The sequence below is a fragment of the Phaenicophaeus curvirostris genome, chromosome 1 (assembly GCF_032191515.1).
Source record: "Phaenicophaeus curvirostris isolate KB17595 chromosome 1, BPBGC_Pcur_1.0, whole genome shotgun sequence".
Lineage (NCBI taxonomy): Eukaryota > Metazoa > Chordata > Aves > Cuculiformes > Cuculidae > Phaenicophaeus > Phaenicophaeus curvirostris.
Window position 1 is genome coordinate 37,747,250 of NC_091392.1, and position 17,160 is coordinate 37,764,409.

Sequence of the window (17,160 nt, forward strand, 5' to 3'; positions counted from 1 at the left end):
TTCTACAAGTTGCTTGCTAATTACAATCATATAAGGACAGAGGCAAAGCTGGAAAAGATGAGGCAGTGAGGTGTTTTTCACAAATTTAAAGCAGACTGCTAACCTTGCCTCCGCGGTTCCATGCTGTCGGTGGGCAGTGTCACCTCAGTGCAGCCCCTTAGTTCATTTCTAGGAGCATTCAACAATACTCTACAGTTCTAAGTCATTGCAGGATTCAGGTAATAATGAAAATATGGCTATGCTACTTAAAACACACCATCCCACGCAGCCAAACCTGTAGTGATACTCTGGACATCTTTGCTTTTAACTTGGTATACAGGTACAGAACTGGCTGATTATATTCTCATGAACTCATGAGGATCAACAAGGCCACATGCAAGGTCCTACACCTGGGTCAGGGCAATCCACAGATTCAATACAGGCTGGGGGACAACATAATTGAGAACAGCCTTGCAGAGAAGGACTTGGAGGTGCTGGTGAGAAGCTCATCACGAGCCAATGTGCGCTGGCAGCCGAGGTGGCCAACCGTATCCTGGGCTGCATCAAAAGCACTGCAGCCAGCAGGTCAAGGGAGGTGTCTTTCCTCCTATACTCTACTCTCGTGAGACCCCACCTGGACTACTGTGTCCAGTTCTAGAATCCCCAACATAAGAAAGATATGGAACTGTTGGAACAGGTCCAGAGGAGCACCTCCCCTATGAGGACAGGCTGGTGTTGCTTAGCCCAGAGAAGGCTCTGGAGATCACTTAGAGCAGCCTCCCAGTACCTGAATGGGGCCTACAAGAAAGCTGGGGAAGGACTTTTTGCAAGGGCATGTAGTGATAAGATGAAGGGGAATGGCTTTAAATTTGAATGGGGAAGACTTAGATTAGACATTAGGAAAAAATTCCTGATGAGGGTGGCAAGGCACTGGCACAGGTTGCTCAGGGAAGTTGTGGAACCTTGGTTGGATGGAGCCTTGAGCAGCCTGATGTAGTGAGACATGTCCCTTCCCATGGCAGCGGGGCAAGGGATCTTTAAGATCCCTTCCAACCCAACCATTCTATGATTCTACGATATCCCAGCCAGCAACTCACGAGAAAAAAGCCCAACCCCCAAAAAAAGCTCACACAACAAAACAGCAACAACATTAAGTGATCAGAACTTAAAAATGACACAAGTAAAGTAATCCCAGCATGTTAAAAACTACCTTTAGACACTGGAATAGCCAGGTCAAGAAGTTTCTGCTAGCAAAGTCCTCCTGCCATATCACTCAAGTTCCAAAAATCATATCCCATAACAAGGCCATCTAGCTATTAAACTCAGCTATCCAACATACTCATATATGCTACAAAAACGCAGAAAGTTTATTGTTTTCATTGTGAACTACATAATTTCTATGTAGAAATGTAAATTACAATTGTTTGTATCATTACAGCCTATTTTAAGATGCCACAAGCACTTCAGCAAGTATCGGCAAGTACCAGCACATTTGATCTGTAGTACAATCTGACACAAACACAGGGTGTGAATGGAGTTGGTATTTCAAATTTATATAGACTATTTGCTTTAAACCAGAAAGCCGATCTCAGTTCCAGTATTAGCAAGAAAGCATGTTTTCTCCTTCACAGAACAAAATACACAAGCAGCATATACATAGCTCATTTATAAAGCTCTTTCGGGTTTAGTGACTGTTTTGGAGTTAATGAAGTTATACTAGGCTCAAAATGGACTCTTTTTTTTTCCATACAGGACTTCCCCTACAACAAAAACACAAGTCCATCTGAAGCACTGTGGTTCCCCTGCTCCATCTTCTTAACTTCCAGTAAACAACCACACATTATGCTATAAGGTACAATTACCAATGACAAAGTTGACCTTTTAAATGCATCTTTATGCTACAGTTTTCCCACTGAAGTCTATTTAAATTTCAGGGGGTGACCCTTTAAGCAACAGCATTTCATAAGTTAAAGCATCCAAACAAGCCTATGACTGAATGTCAATGAAGTCAGCTGCGGCAAGGCAATTCTCTCCACCTCATGTTTTCCTCTGAAACACAACACTGGATGCAGTACTAAGTACTTATTTTCCCTTTCCCAGTTACAAAAAAGAACAGAGAACAGCTAGCTGCCCCTTGCAGTCTTATCTCAGATTTACCTTGATAAGATTATCTGAACATCTTTAAGATAGTTTTGAATCTACCCTTGAGCTGCAAGAAAATGGATTTAAGGTTCTCTTATTACTTCCTGCATATTTAAAACAGCAACACAAAGGTGACAATTCTAGAGGAAAAATCACCATTTTGCTCCACACATAGTACGATAAGGAGTCTTCAGAAGCTTAGCTTCTCACTGAATTACTTGACAGACTACCCCACTGTATAAGCCACGTTTGTCTCACTCTTCTGTCAGCTATTAAAGTTGACAACACTTTCCCAGTATTAAAAGAAACTTGAGATGCTTTCCAGAAAGGGAAACTCTTACTGAGTTAAAACTCACCTTTAAAGAAGTTATGATACCCCATACACAAAAGTGACGCTGCTTTCTCTAGCAAGTTGAACGCTAACACAAAATTTAACTTTAAAAGCTGATTTAATATCAGTAACCCTTAACACAAGATCAAGTCATAGTTACTTTTCTCCTCCAAGGAAGCTCTTAGGAACATTTAATCATTTGTCAAATAATTTCAAAGCCTCCCAGTGGGGAACAAGACATACATCCATCCATCATGAAGTATACTTAATCCAACACAGAAGCACTTCTAGAAGTGTTTTACTTAGACTTCTGGAATTTGGTTTTGCTGTGTAACAGTTGATAACAGCCACTCTATGAGTGTGTTTAGTGTCCTGGTGACTGGGAAAGAGCAGGCTTAGATTTTACTCCATATTTTGAAAGGTACAAGTTCAAAATAAGGCTCAGCTTGCTTATCTAGCATAAACATCCACGGATCTTGGACATCAGAGGGTTCTCCCAGGTGGAGAGAAGCTCAGTGCTACGTAAAAGGGTAGCAGGAACATCAGACTCCAATCAGATGCAGTGGTTGGTACATCTGTGCTACTCCAATGGCGCCTGCTTTAATTGTTCTTTTTGACTCTGAAGGACACACGAGGAAGGAGCCAAACAAAATACACAAATGCCAAGATAAGTTCAGTATCATCAGCTCACAAGCTGAAAGGCAACGTATCCAGTTTTGCACATAAGGTGCACAAGCTCCAACTCTACTAAGCAAACAAAGTAGTACTGGATATGGTGACCATTTTATATACTATTAGATATTTTTCTCACCATGACTATCAATCATGGGTTCTAGAACAGGCAAAACACAGAAGGCAGCATGCTCATCTTTCTGTAAAAGACAGAAAAAGAACAAATTCCTTGTCTTAAAACATTGTGCGAGTGTCTCCTCTGGCATACCTAGATTTCTTCACATCAAGTTAGGTCCAAAAAGAAAAATACTACTATGGCTTCTTGCATTGCCGAGGTGCATGGTTCAACTAGAACTCAGCATTAAAGTCATTTAAAAAAGCCAAACAAACCACCAACTACCAAAAAAAGAAAAAAATTAAACCACGGGAGTACCAAGTACAAGGAAAAGTTGGCAAGTTCATAAAACCCTGCAATACGAAACAAGTTATTTTACTGTAAAGTTGTAGTAAGCTTCTAGTGTTTAAATATCTTGGAGAATCTTATCATCAACTTTTCCTGTGTTAAGGTAGCAGCCGCTGTTTAATTCCACAGTACAACCAAAAGGACCGAGTTCTTTGGTGTGTTTCAAAGCCAAAAGAAGCAGAAATTATTCAAGTAAGCACAAGTTAGTTTACGTGGGGATGGCTACCGCAAAGCAGAAATGGCTCTATTATATATAAGGCTCCTTTTATCCCTATGGAGAACACTAATGATATGCTCAGGATGCCCTATCAGACCACAGTCTCATCTCAGCCATTCAGCTGTCGTACAGGAACAGCTTATTATAGGCAAATACAACAGTGCATAGAACTGCAGCCAGTTTTTGCAGTTTTGTGAGGACAGGTTCTTGGCACTTCTCTGGAAAAAGTGGAAGCCTCTTTTTGTTACAACTGTTTCACTATTCTGTAGCTCCCAAAGTGTTGAATACATTTTCTTTTTTTTTTTTGGGGGGGGGGCGGGCAGGGAGGTGGAGCATTTGAGGTATTTGCTGCTATGAAAAGAAGCTTATGTATGCAGTAGCGAACAGACACTAAGCACTCCATTTCTCATTTATTTCAGGCAATGATAGTGGCAGAATTTAAACCCTCATGTGGGACGAGGGCACAGCCAATAATGACATAACATAGAGTTTGTTTTCTACATAGTCAAATATATAAAAGTCATGAAACTTGTCACTGGGACAGCCAGCATAGTCAGTCCATGAGCTGTCTATTCAGTTAGACCAAGCTTCTTCTTCAGAGATTCTGGCATTTCAGGTGGAGGTGGACGAGGAAGTTTGAAATAAACCTTCACAGAATCATAGATGAACCACTGTAGTGCAGTCAGGGTACCAATCATAATGATACGAGCAAACAGACCCTTCCATACACCTGCAGAGCAAAACATAAAAGCAGGAGTAGCATAAGCATCCAGGAAAAAAAAAAAATCCTCCCCAAAACTCCGCAACCACTTGAACCAAAACACATGAAAGCAAGGACATACCTCTGAATCCAAGCCTCACAAGAACCTGGGAAGCAGAACTGCCCTTTTCTTTGTTTAATACAGACACCACAGAGTCAGCAGGATGGGAAACAATTGCACAGAACACACCAGCTGAAAGAATAATTTGACATTAGTTCCGTTGTGTTTTAATGTACACAGTAATAGTACAGCTAAGTACAATCATCTGAAACCACAACTTCTAATAAACTGCTAACAAACTGCACAGGTCAAGCCTCCCAATAATTTGAAAGGATGGCAGGTACATACTTATAATGTGACATGAGCCTAAGAAAACCTCAGTCTGTTCTTGCGACACCTCTTCTGCTAAAACAAAACTCTTTCTGAATCTTTGGATATGGCTTTCTCCCCTTCCTTGAACTTTCCCCAGCTTACCAAAGACGCAAGATTTTTTCACTTAAATCAGGTTAATTAGACATTAACATTGGTAATACATCAGAACAGTTAGTGTATTATCCTACTACCAACCCAATTTCTACTTACAGATTGAATATAGTCTTTTTCCCCTGCACATTTTAAAATTACAGGTAAATTCTTCCATTTTAGTTACATCTATTTGACATTCTGAAAAGGGACAGGCTTCTAGAATTGCAGTAGACCATTAATGAAGTGTAGGTCTTAAAGGTTCCTTACCAATATAGCCTGCAACAAATGTGACTACCAGCTGCTCTCCTTTTGAACATTCACTTCGTGGCTTGGGAACAACATACTTGTAGAGAGCTTCAACAGTACGTTCAAAGCAGGCAAATTTCATCATTGTGTACGGAATCTGCCTCATCCATAGTGGAGCAACACCTTTATAGAAACTTAAGCAGAGAAGATACAAACTCAGCTTCATTTTCTCCATTATTTAAGGTACATTTCTAACTTGAAAAAAATGAGTTTATTGTTGCTATTGGGCATACAATTTCCAGACACTGACATTGTAAGGCTTAAGTTTCTCAATACCTCCAGAATAGAAATTGAAGTTTTATTAGTTCCTGAGTACTAAACTTAAAACAGTCACACAAATCAGAATTAACCTGATCCCTAAGCTACACAGTTATTTTTGTAGCCACTCTTATGATTACAATGCATAGCAGAAATGTGATAAAACAAGTACAGCAAGGCTCATGTCCGCATACCAGCCCAGTCCTGACAGTGACAAATGACTTGTATATTTACAGCCACTTCTATCAGAACAGAAAGCTAACATGCAGTTATATTATTCTTACATGCCAATGACTCAAGCATCTTTGACTGTACAACCAAAAAGTTGCTGAATATCTCTGACTGGAACTGCTAGAAACTGAAGTTATCCAGCAGAACTCAGCGCAAAGATACTCACAAAGATGGATCTAAGGAGCATGTGGAATTAACAGCCAGTTCAGCACAGATTCCCTGAAATATGTTATTACCTTGAAATACAAAGGCCAAAAAGTATTACAGAAGCTAACACCACAATTAGTTTTAACAACAGTCTTACATTAGGGAAAAATACTCAACATCAAGAACCTGAATAAAAGTAAAAATTAAAATCAAGAGATACTTACGCCCAGATGCCTTCTTCTCCAAACATTTTAGGTGCGGCCTGCCGCAGAGTGTTAGCATATCCAGGCTGCGTCTGAATACGAACTTTAGCAGCTTCCATTGGAGCCAGAGCAATGTCAGCAAAAAACTCCGCACTGGCTGATGCAGCTAAATATAATGAAGTACGCCACAAATACGCATTTTCCTGAAGTGAATTTAAACACAATTTTTTATTAATGAATCATGCTTTTGTGATTACTCCGTATTACTATATTATTATATTGCAGATACACAGCCATGCGTAAACCACTGAAGGCTTACCTCTCCCAGCATGTTGCCATATAGGATTTTGAAAACTTCATAGAAACCAAATTTACAAAGCCCCTGCATGGAATATCCAATAAACGTTGGAGCCCATCCCTTAGCCAAGCCACGAACGCCATCTTCTTTGAGTGTCACTGAAAATCCATTGAAGATGCCCTTGTATTTTTGTGGATCAACCTAAACAGAACAGACAGTTAATTGCTTGGTACAGCTTATTATTCCCCTTCTCACCTCGCTATCAGAAATATAAAATTTGGAAATCACTCATACAGACTTCCTAAGGTTCCCTGGACAGACAGTGTACTCACCACACGGTTACACTAATCTAACTCTAATCGTTACTTGCTAGTCTCAAATTCTAATTTATTTTAACAGCCAGTATGTTCCTCACTACTAAGGAAACAACAAACTGTCTGAATTTTGCTTTACATTTATTCTCCGAATCAACAATACAACTTTCTGTATTGAAAAGATTTGCTGAAAACAGTACTCCAACACTGTCAGGAGCATACTGTTATAATTATGTTTAGATCAGATTCTTTAAAAATTTGACAGCTGCTGTCAGCAATCTCAACCATTCTATATGTCGCACCAATGTACACTCAAGTGTCACCACAAACCAAGCCTGATGAGTCACGGGATTCTTAATCAGAAAACATATTAATTTGACCCCTCCAGACAGTCAGCTGGAGCAAAGCAGATCAAAGGGTACTCAAGAACGTCTACACTTGTAATCTTGACTTCACAATAAAGGCTACATACAAAATAATTTCTACACACAAAACTTTGAGTGCAATTTCATTAATAACTTCTCAGAAATTAAACGACCACCAACTTGAATAATTTTGTTTCATGTGAAAGCATTTAACAGAAATTCTTAAATGGATCATTCTGACAAACATTAAGTTACACCACGCTTAGGTTTCGTATTTTACATCATCCAACATTTCCACAGAGGGATAAAAAGGAAGACATCTAATTAAAAGTCAAACAAAGCTTTCAGAAAGAGCTACGGGACATGTATGTCACCCTGCAGTGACTGACACTTTGCCTGCAGTCTGGCAACAAAATACTTGAGAAACATTTCACCTAAACATGTCTATTTGAAGAGATTCAGAATTTTAGAAAATTGGATATTTAATTTGGCACTGTAAAACTTGTTTTAAGACTATGTTCATGTCAGAACCATGTTTAATTATGAACGTAAAAGGTAACCTCTTCGTAAAAGACATGAGGGGGCAGGCAATGCATTTCTTCCTGGAGAATCTAGGAAGCATTAATAACATGCTCTGTACTGGATCTGTACAGATAAACACTGACAGGTTTTAAAAGGTCACACCTGGAATCCACAGGGAACCCTCCTCTTGCACCTTCCTCTAAGTCCTGGAGAAGGGGAAATGTCACCACCCTTACCATGTAAGGAGCCCAGAACTGGTAGCCAAAGCTGAACATACACACCAAGAAGCTGAAGCTGAGAAATATGAATATTTGCTCACTAACCCAATTTGCAGTCAGTGTAAGAACTGTTTGAGATACTACATCCTCTTTATCCATAGCCAATCTCCTCCCTCATCGGGAAACTCCACCTTAGGCATGGGTAGTCAAGTTACTGGTCTCGGATTTTGAAATTGTAACAACAGAAGAGTGCACTTATGCTACATTTCAGAAATAAACACAGACTCAGCTACAGCTATTCCTTATTAGTAGAATCAGAGAATTTCTAGGTAGTTAGGCTGATCTCAATACAAATTTTGTAGAAAAGAGCTTGTTGTCCTCATTTGATGCAGCCTGTGACTGCCCAATGTGTCCAGAACTACCAGCTTAAGACTGAAGCTTTGGGTGTTCTGATGTACCAGAAAAACACTCTCTTGTAAAGAATGCTAATGAAGGCCCTCCAGAAAATCACAATTTAAAGAGTATTATATGCAGTACTCCTAGTGTGACTAGTAGGCTGGACTAATTTATAGTTCCATTCTAGTTTCCTAAGTCCAAATATTCCAAAATTGCCACTTTTATAATCAGTGTCAGACTACACAACAGGTAAGTAATTAATTCATGTATTTCCAGAAATTCAGAAGTGTGCTTTAATTTGCTTCAGTCTTGAGGCATAGACTTGCCTGACTAAATCCATTAGTACATTTTTATCCATGGCTGTTCACTAACTATATGAATTAAATGGGGAAGCTACTATCACAAATTATGTGCAATGTGATGACACTCCGTTCAGTTCAATAAAGAACCAGTTCAAGGAAACTTGCCACAAGCACCGACGGCATCACCAATACTATATCAAGTTTTACTCATTTTCTTCCAAGTTGCACCATTATAAAATATCCAATTCATAAGCCATGCAGTGACGTCCACAATGTTAATGGATCAAATTATACATGCATGTCACTCCAGGCTAAAAAGAGTATATCTTCAAAACACCAAAGATACTACTCCCTTCCTCCGAAAGTGCACAAACTGTGCTAGATGGCCTACCAGCCAGCAAACACCATTGTCACAGGTGCCTTTTTAGCAAATATAGCCAGTTAAAGGTGCTTTAAACACAGGCAATAATTAATTCATCTTATCCTAAATGCCTCTGCTTCTCTTGGAAGTGTTTTTTGTTAGTCTCACAGCAGTAGACTTGATCAAGTTTACTCACTTCCTGTCTTCTAGAAGACTGTGTCCCTACTGTAAACTCTTAATATGCTGGTTACAAAGAGAAAAAGTTTAGGAAACGTTTAAGTTAATACAAACCTGCATACGACATTTCACTAAATCCAGTGGTACAACAGCAGTGTGTGTCAGGCCACAACTTAGGACCCCACCAACGCCACAGAGAGCATAAAACTTGAGCGAGCCATATTCACAACTGTATTCTGCAGCAAAAGATAAAGACACACCATGCTTTTATATACAACTCCATGCACTGCTGGACAGTGCTGTCCAGGGGGATACTTTATGCCTTGGATTCATTAGTACATTAATTATACCACACTAAACATGCTTTGTCAATGTCACCACATATCAACATGCAGAACAAACCTGCATTCTGCATTTAACCAGGTCTAGAGGAACCAGTGCTGTATGTGTTGTTCCACAGCTAATAATCCCACCAAGGCCACAAAGCAGAAAAAATCTGCCTGAGCCATATGCACAGCTGTATTCTAATTAATAGAAAAAGAAAATTAAATATATATATATATTTTCAATCACAAACAGTAACAAATATCAGAAGAGAAATAAAACTGAGTGCTACCTTCCCAAAACTATTAAACTTAAAGGCTGTATTATTCAATTGTAGCGTTATGCTAAAAAAATAATTCCCTTGCTGTAAATTAACATCTTCTGAACTGACAAGATATGATTCCAGGCCTTCCAAATTAAGTTTCTTCCTTTAAAAAAAACAATGGAAGAAACAGTTTCAGCCCACAGCACATTTAAGCCACAGAAATTAATCCCAGAAGTTGCTATTAGAAATTATGACTCAAAGTTGCAATGTCCAACATTTTCTTATATCAAGGAATTAAGCAAGAGGCAAGTGTCTCTAGCTTTCTGGAGACAATTTCTTTGGTTAAATATTCTGTGATAGTGCAACTTCTGTATCTGAATAAAGATCACATAGATCTATGAGATCCGTGTTGCATTATTCTTTAGACAGACATATTTTGAGAAATTCTTCAGATTTTTTATAGACTTTAAAAAAAATTACTTTCAAATACAGAACCTCAGATTTATACAGCTCGTTTCATGAAATTACAGAATATTATTTATCATCACGTTCAATGCTCATAAACAAGGTTCATTCAAGAACCTTTCAGATCACAATTAATCAAATGATATTTCATTTGCACTGCTGTATATAGTACTGTGCATAAAACCATCTAGTCTTAAAAGAGCAAGTTATGAATTTTCACAAATACCAACAGAGCCAAGTTATTGGAGCTGAAAAACAAGAATGACTTTCACTCTTCCATTTTTGAAGAAGCTACAGGGGATATGATGACATACAATCAGAAAACATTTACAATTAACAGTATGCAATAAGCATAAAGTAGCAGCACAATTCTGCTACTATTCTTAGCATTATAAACATATAAGCAAAACGAATATACTGAATAAGCATATACTATGTAGAAAATATTCCCAAGAATAAAAAACGATATTCTAGTCACTATTAGATCTAGTGGTGTTATTCCAATATGATGGGATACATCCTAAATTGTTACACCAATTTGATGAGAACTATCTCCAGAGAAACATTAACAAAAATCAACAGATGGCAAAAATCTGTCTTAAACAGAGCTTCTTTGCCTGCCTTTTTTTTTTTTGCTTCTGAAATAAATTCCTTCATGAACACCACCAAAAATTTACAATTACCTTCAACAGCAGCTAGAGAGCACAAGTTAACACTAGTAGACTTATCCAGTTCTTACATTTCCTACCTTAAGAGGCCTTCTCCAAAACGTTCCAGATTTTACATCCTATTCTACTTTCACATTTCTCACCTTTCGCTATAAAACTAATAGCCAATAAAAATGTCATTTTTTCTTTATTCTAAAATCACAAACACCAAATCATAGATACTGTATGGAGCTGGAACTTAAAGCAAGAAATCAATTAACAGTCAGAATAATGCATACTCTATAAGAATTTTTAAAATTGAGATACTGCTCAAGACACTGAATACACTTCTCTGGGACTTTCATCTACCTCTAAAACAGCTTGGTTGTACTAGTAATATTCTGTCTACAACTTGCTAGAATGACTGGTTAGAACACAAACAAGGCTTTCTAGGAAGGTGTAATCAGAAAACAGACTTTGAATCTATATTATGGGGCAGCTCTGTCTAGCTGCATCTTTGGCCTGCAGAACAAAAACACTGCAGTAGTTACTATGCTGTCCAAATACCAGAAATCTTTGTTCACACTCCACTTTTTATGACAATTTGCTGTTAGAATTCAAGTTCCTCAACTGACAGAGGCACGTATTTGTAAAAGCCACAGAACAGGGAAGTCTTATGTATCTGCTTTATTACAATGCTATTCAAACTGACCTGTCAGCTACGTGTTGAAAAGCAGCAATTAAGAAATGCAAACCAGTATCCATTAGGCCTGATCCTTACAGGTACTTAATTTCATAGCGGTATTAGGGAAAAAAGCCACAGTGGGTGCCAGACTTTCTATGTCAGACGTACAGTCAAATTTCCCAAAACCCACTAACTGAAAAGAGAACCAGCTAAACACATAGTACAGAAGGCAAGAAAACCCTAGATACTGATCAAAGAAAAAAAAACTGACACTACTAAAAAATAAATACACAGCACAAACCCATGTTTAAGACACTGTGTTAAGACACTGACATTATAACTATTTCATTTATTTGTTTCTGATCTGACACATTAACAAGGACAAATTCCAAGAACTGCTCATAAAACACTGTCTCTGAGCTGTGTTATGGCTGATGCCCAGAGCTGAACTCAGGCCTTGTGGTTTGTACTGACTTTGTGTGACCTTGTGAAAGCTCAGATATCTTCTGCAACGTGTTACTCTCCTAATACAAAGGCCAGAGAATGACCTGGTATGTAAAATAATGAATATAGCAGAAAGGACTATAAAAGACTAAAACTCTGGTCACCTTTGACTGCATCAGCCTAGCAACAGGATAAAGATTAAGCGTAATACCTCTAGGAAATAAACTACATCTACTAAACAAATTTAGCTTTTAGTGCTTTACTTAGCTAGCAACAACGTTACTACACTGAAAACCAAAAGTAGTTTCTTGAAAACTTAATGAAATCCAATACCCAGTTCTGTCTCTCTTTCACGCATGACATGAATACTCATGCAAGAGCACCCACATAGTTCAATAACCACAGTACTTCAGAAGAGGTATCTTACTAAAAGCACTTTTTTTTTAATAAAGACAGGGAGACGCTTTTAAGGTGGTAGAAACTTAAAAGAGCTTTAACATCTACCTCCACTGTTAGGAGTTACCATCAAGGTGTGACCTTTAGAAGTCACAAAGGGATTAGGTAATACACAGGAAGCAGTCACACATCTAAAAGGTATCACTGTACCTCTGCACAGCTCTCTGGTCTATGTCCTGCAACTACAAATGGAAAAAGGTAATAAAAAAAAACCCGCAACAGAATAGCTACAATCACCTCTAATATATCTCGATGTTCAGGTGTCCAGCTGTGAACGAACAGGGAAAAAATACATGAAAAGTAATAGGGAGAGACGGTCTCTCAAGTGCATCCAGGTTCAGATCGCTGCTCCCCTCCACGGAACGAGGTGCTACGGGCCTACAGTCTCACTCCCCGAGGCCGCACGCCCACAAGAGCCAGAAAAATCTCCCCGGGACCCCCGGCCGCCCCCCGTGCCCCCACGCGGCCGCCGGCGCCGCCCGTGCCCTTCCTCGTCCTCCAGGCGCCCGCCGCCCTGCCCCCCCCGCTCTCACCTTCCTCGGCGGCCGCTGCCGCCAGGGTCCGCCGCGCGGCCGGCGGCTCCGCGCGCCTCCTCACGCCATCCTGGCCGAGCTGGAACTGCGGCGCGTGGAATGGGTTGAGCCGGGAGAGCGGCGCGAGGGACGAGAACATGGCGACCTGGGGCGGGCGACAAGAGGGAGAGCGGCGTGGGACGGGAGAGCGCGGACGCGGCGGGGAAGCGGGGGATGAAGGCAAAGAGGGAGGGGAGGCCCCGTCCCTCGCCCGCTAGGCTGTCCCGTCCCTCAGCGAGCGGCGGGCCCGGCCGCGCCGCCCCGACTCACCTCCTAAGATGGCGGCGGCGGCGCGCGAACCCGCTGCTCGCGCGGCCGGCTCAGTCACTTTGTCCTTCGCCGGCGCCGGGAAGGGGGAAGAGGGGGGAGGCGGGGCCGCGGCCCAACAAGCCGCGCGGCGATTGGCGGGGCCGGGGCCGGAGCCGGTACGAGGCGCAGGCGCGGGGGGGGCCGGGCCCCGCTCATCCCGGACGGCGGCGGCGGCCGCGTGCGCAGCGCTGAGGGAGGAGGAAAGGCGGGTCGGGTCGCAGGGAGGTGCCTAAAGTACCGCCGGCGGCAGCTCCCAGCCCCGCGGATGTAGCAAAGGCAGAGGTGTTAGTTCGAGACGCTACCTCCGCGAGTGGTTTGAACTCTCCTTTGACGTGTTCTCAGTCAAAAGTGAGAGTTTTAATGAGATTCAACCTTCATCTACCAGTGAATAACTAGATGCCATATTACTGAATAACAGCTGTCACTGGCTGGGAGATTCTGACATGGTGCGAGACCTCATCTGGAGTGTTGTGTCCAGTTCTGGAATTCTCAACACAGGAAGGAGCCAGAGCTGTTGGAGTGGGTCCAGGGGAGGCTACAGGGATGATGAGGGCTGAGAGAGTTGAGGTTGTTCAGCCTGGAGAAGAGAAGGCTCCAGAGAGACCTTATAGTGACCTTCCAGTACCTGAAGGAGCTACAAGAAAGCTGGGGAGGAACTGCTTATAGAGGCTGGTAGTGATAGGACTAAGGGGAGCCAGTATAAACAGGAGAGGGGCAGATTCAGACTAGACATAAGGAAAAACTTCCTCACTATGAGGGTGATGAGGCGCTGGCCCAGGTTGCCCAGGGAAGCTGTGGCTGCCCCATCCCTGGAGGTGTTCAAGGCCAGGCTGGATGGGGCCTTGGGCAGCCTGGGCTGGTGGGAGGTGTCCCTGCCCATGGCAGGGGGGCTGGAACTGGCTGATCTTTAAGGACCTTTCTAACCAAAACTATGCTATGATTCTATGTGCCACCACTGCAGCCAGGGCCACTCTCCTGTTCATGAAACTGGGAAGCACAGATTACAGGACTGGTGCTCTTAGCAGATGACTTTGAGCCAAATACACTTTGAAACTTTTCTACAGGATTATAAGGCATTACCATGCTAAGCCAGCTGTGCAGACTTATCTTTATCTTTGTGTAAACTTAGCCAGACTTGAGGGGCCTCCAACCTCTTCACTCAAGCACTGCAGACAGAGCAGCCCCCTTGGGGCTCTCCCTGGCTGGGGAGAAGGGAGCACTGCAGAGCCCCTGGGGCAGGGGTGAAAGCCCTCTCTGCTCCCCATGGATGATGCCCTTGCCAAGGCCAGCAGGGAGGGCTGCTCTGTGGGGAGTTGGGGGTGTAGCGGTGCCCCCTCCGTGCCTTAAAACCTCTGCCCGAGCCTCTGAGCCCTCCTGCCCGTCCGATTCCCCACATGCTCCCTGCAGCCTTGGGGAGCTGCGGTGCAGCTGGGGCAACTGCTGGCGTGGCATGTCAGCCTTCACTCGTGCTCTGTACTTTGAATCACTCCCAGCTTAAACAAGTACTCGATGTTGCCCCAGATTCCAGTTCTGCTTACTGGCATCCCATAATCCTTCCTATTTAGTCTGGTAAACTCAAGACCCCACTCCCTTAACATAAGGTTCACCCCTCTGACCAGGCTCCTGGTGCGGGGCAGTGTGAGACCAGGCATGGTCAGGCCATAGCCACCCTGGCTGCTGCAGGCTCTGCAGCTCCGTTTGGCCTCTGGAGGACAAGCTTGCAAGGAATCATGACACTACCAATGCTACCACAGCTGCAGCCACTTACAAAATGGCTACTTAAACCAGGTTTGTTAAAAGTAGAATGTAACACAGCACCCTTGCTTGGCCTCAACTACCTTAAGCTCTGCCTTTTCTAACGACTTCACTCATTTTAGTTGATTTACACTGTATAAACCTGGTACAGCAGTGTTCAGCTCTCCAGGTACTAAAGAGATAAGAACTCCAAGTTTTCACCATCTTTATTGCTTCCCTTCCATTACAGTGGTCTGTGAAAACACAAGCACAGGGGACAGGAGGCACACACTGAATGTCACAGCTATTCCTGCCGGGCAGAGCTATAACGCAATTGTCAGTGCACCTGCACTGCCACACTGAAGAAACGCCCCTTCCATCAACTCAGCAGCTCTGCTTCAACTTCCCTGGAGGATGATCTGCCACACCACCTTAGGACTTGGCTCTAGTCACTGTATTTCACAACAAAGTTGATCCAGGCAGACTGTCACACACAGCAAAAATGACACATACCTAACAGTGCAGCCACTGAAATCCAGATTGGCTAAATCCCCCTTGAATAAACCAGACTCTAGCTGCTGAGTGGTCTAAGGTCAGCTGAAGCTTGCATTCTTTAAATACTTTCATTTAGCAACCAGCCAAGAGCCTTAAGTGCTGTTCACTTCACTGCCATTGGCATCAATGAAGACAGGCGAGAACTGTTCCTTTTGCCATTACTTGTTCTGCTCGACCCACAGCTAAAAAACTGTTGGTAGCAATCTTTTACGTAGAAGCCAGTGATATTTGTTTCCCATTAACTAATAAACTCTAAACACAACTGAAACTTAGGCTCTTATCTTGAAATTACGTATCAGTGATTGCAGTTCTTACAGACCCAGATTTTTCAAAATGCAGAAAACCTTTGCTCCTTCTAATTATGAAGGATGAACATGTGACTATATACACACACCCCCCTAATGGCAGTTTGTGTGTGCAACTTGTACAGACAGTTTCATCCTGTAAAACAATCAGTGTCTTTGGGTTTAGCTGACAATTAACAGCTGTACTGTTAACAAGTACTATTAAAGAGCAGTCTAACATATCCCTGTGAAAACACAGGAATAATATATGTTCCTCCTGAGTGCATGATTTTACCTAGACAATCTTTTCAACTTTTTCCAGGTGTGAAACAATAAAATAGCAATAGCCTGTCATTCAAACCATCTAGATTAATCTAATGTCTGACACACACTGAAGGTACTGATGGATGAAGGCTTGAAAGGTGTTACCTTTTTGAGTCCAGCTCCATCATGATTCACAGTAAGAGCTATTGTAAATTAAATCCATCATTTTAATCAGCAGCTTTTCAGGTATTTGGAGGTTAGGAAAACGCCAGCTTGGCAAACCCAAAGATTTCCTAATTACATCTCTTCTGTTATTGACACCCATCACACACACACCCTTCATTTCTGCCCACCGCCCCTTCCCTGAAGGGCACACAATCAAGCAAATGCAGACTAGTTGCTGTCAAAACTTTCAGTCCTAACATTTTGTTTGAGTTTTTTTTAAGCTTTTCAGCCCAATATGCAAGTTCAGCCATTGCAAAGCAAGCCAAATAAACCATGAACAAAACATGCCATACAGTTTTACAAGCTCCGTTTGCAATAATTGTTTTCTGCTGTAGAGCCTCCTTTTGGAGCTCTACTACTTAAAGGCATTTATACTCAGCTTTTCTGATTTTAATCTGCATGAACTAGTTAAAACTTTTTTTAAGAGACATTTTGTCCACAGAACCATCTAACAAGGTAGTGAACAGGAACTGAGGGTTTTAATAGCATAAAGATTTTTATGTTGTGGCACAAATAAACCAAAACCCAAACTGATCACGTTTAGGAGGAAGCCAAAAGCACTCTGTAGGGCAGTACTGAGCACACTGCTAGCAAGTAAACTTGGAGAAAAAGCTTCACGTTGTTTTCTACTTAAATAAAAATCAAGGTTTCAAAATGCACATAGCGTTTAAATTTAAGATCCAGCTTGAAAGTTTGTCTCAGACACTACATACACTCTCACAGCCTCACCATAGATCAGGTTCCACAAAACTGCTCAACACTGCAAGTGATACCCTCTAATGATGTGGAGCCTGACACCAAAC

At 41.8% G+C, this 17,160-nt stretch overlaps 1 protein-coding gene and 1 non-coding gene across 3 annotated transcripts; both read right to left on the minus strand.

The window, feature by feature from the left end:
• Positions 1 to 4,195: 4,195 nt before the first annotated feature.
• SLC25A3 (solute carrier family 25 member 3) lies at positions 4,196 to 13,343 on the minus strand. 2 transcript variants are annotated; one of them, XM_069853196.1, is made up of 8 exons: positions 13,257 to 13,343; positions 12,948 to 13,092; positions 9,243 to 9,364; positions 6,495 to 6,674; positions 6,197 to 6,378; positions 5,298 to 5,470; positions 4,647 to 4,757; positions 4,196 to 4,534 (listed from the first exon to the last, which is right to left on the minus strand). In XM_069853196.1, exons 2-8 carry the CDS (start codon positions 13,084 to 13,086, stop codon positions 4,374 to 4,376), a joined length of 1,068 nt encoding a protein of 355 aa, XP_069709297.1. In that variant the 5' UTR covers positions 13,087 to 13,092; positions 13,257 to 13,343; the 3' UTR covers positions 4,196 to 4,373. The 2 variants fall into 2 exon arrangements, with proteins under 2 accessions (XP_069709297.1, XP_069709304.1); XM_069853203.1 differs by lacking the exon at positions 9,243 to 9,364 and adding an exon at positions 9,531 to 9,652.
• Positions 5,776 to 6,015, minus strand: LOC138716914 (small nucleolar RNA SNORA53). The gene has a single exon (XR_011336782.1). It is a non-coding gene; the product is annotated as a small nucleolar RNA SNORA53 (small nucleolar RNA).
• Positions 13,344 to 17,160: the final 3,817 nt, after the last annotated feature.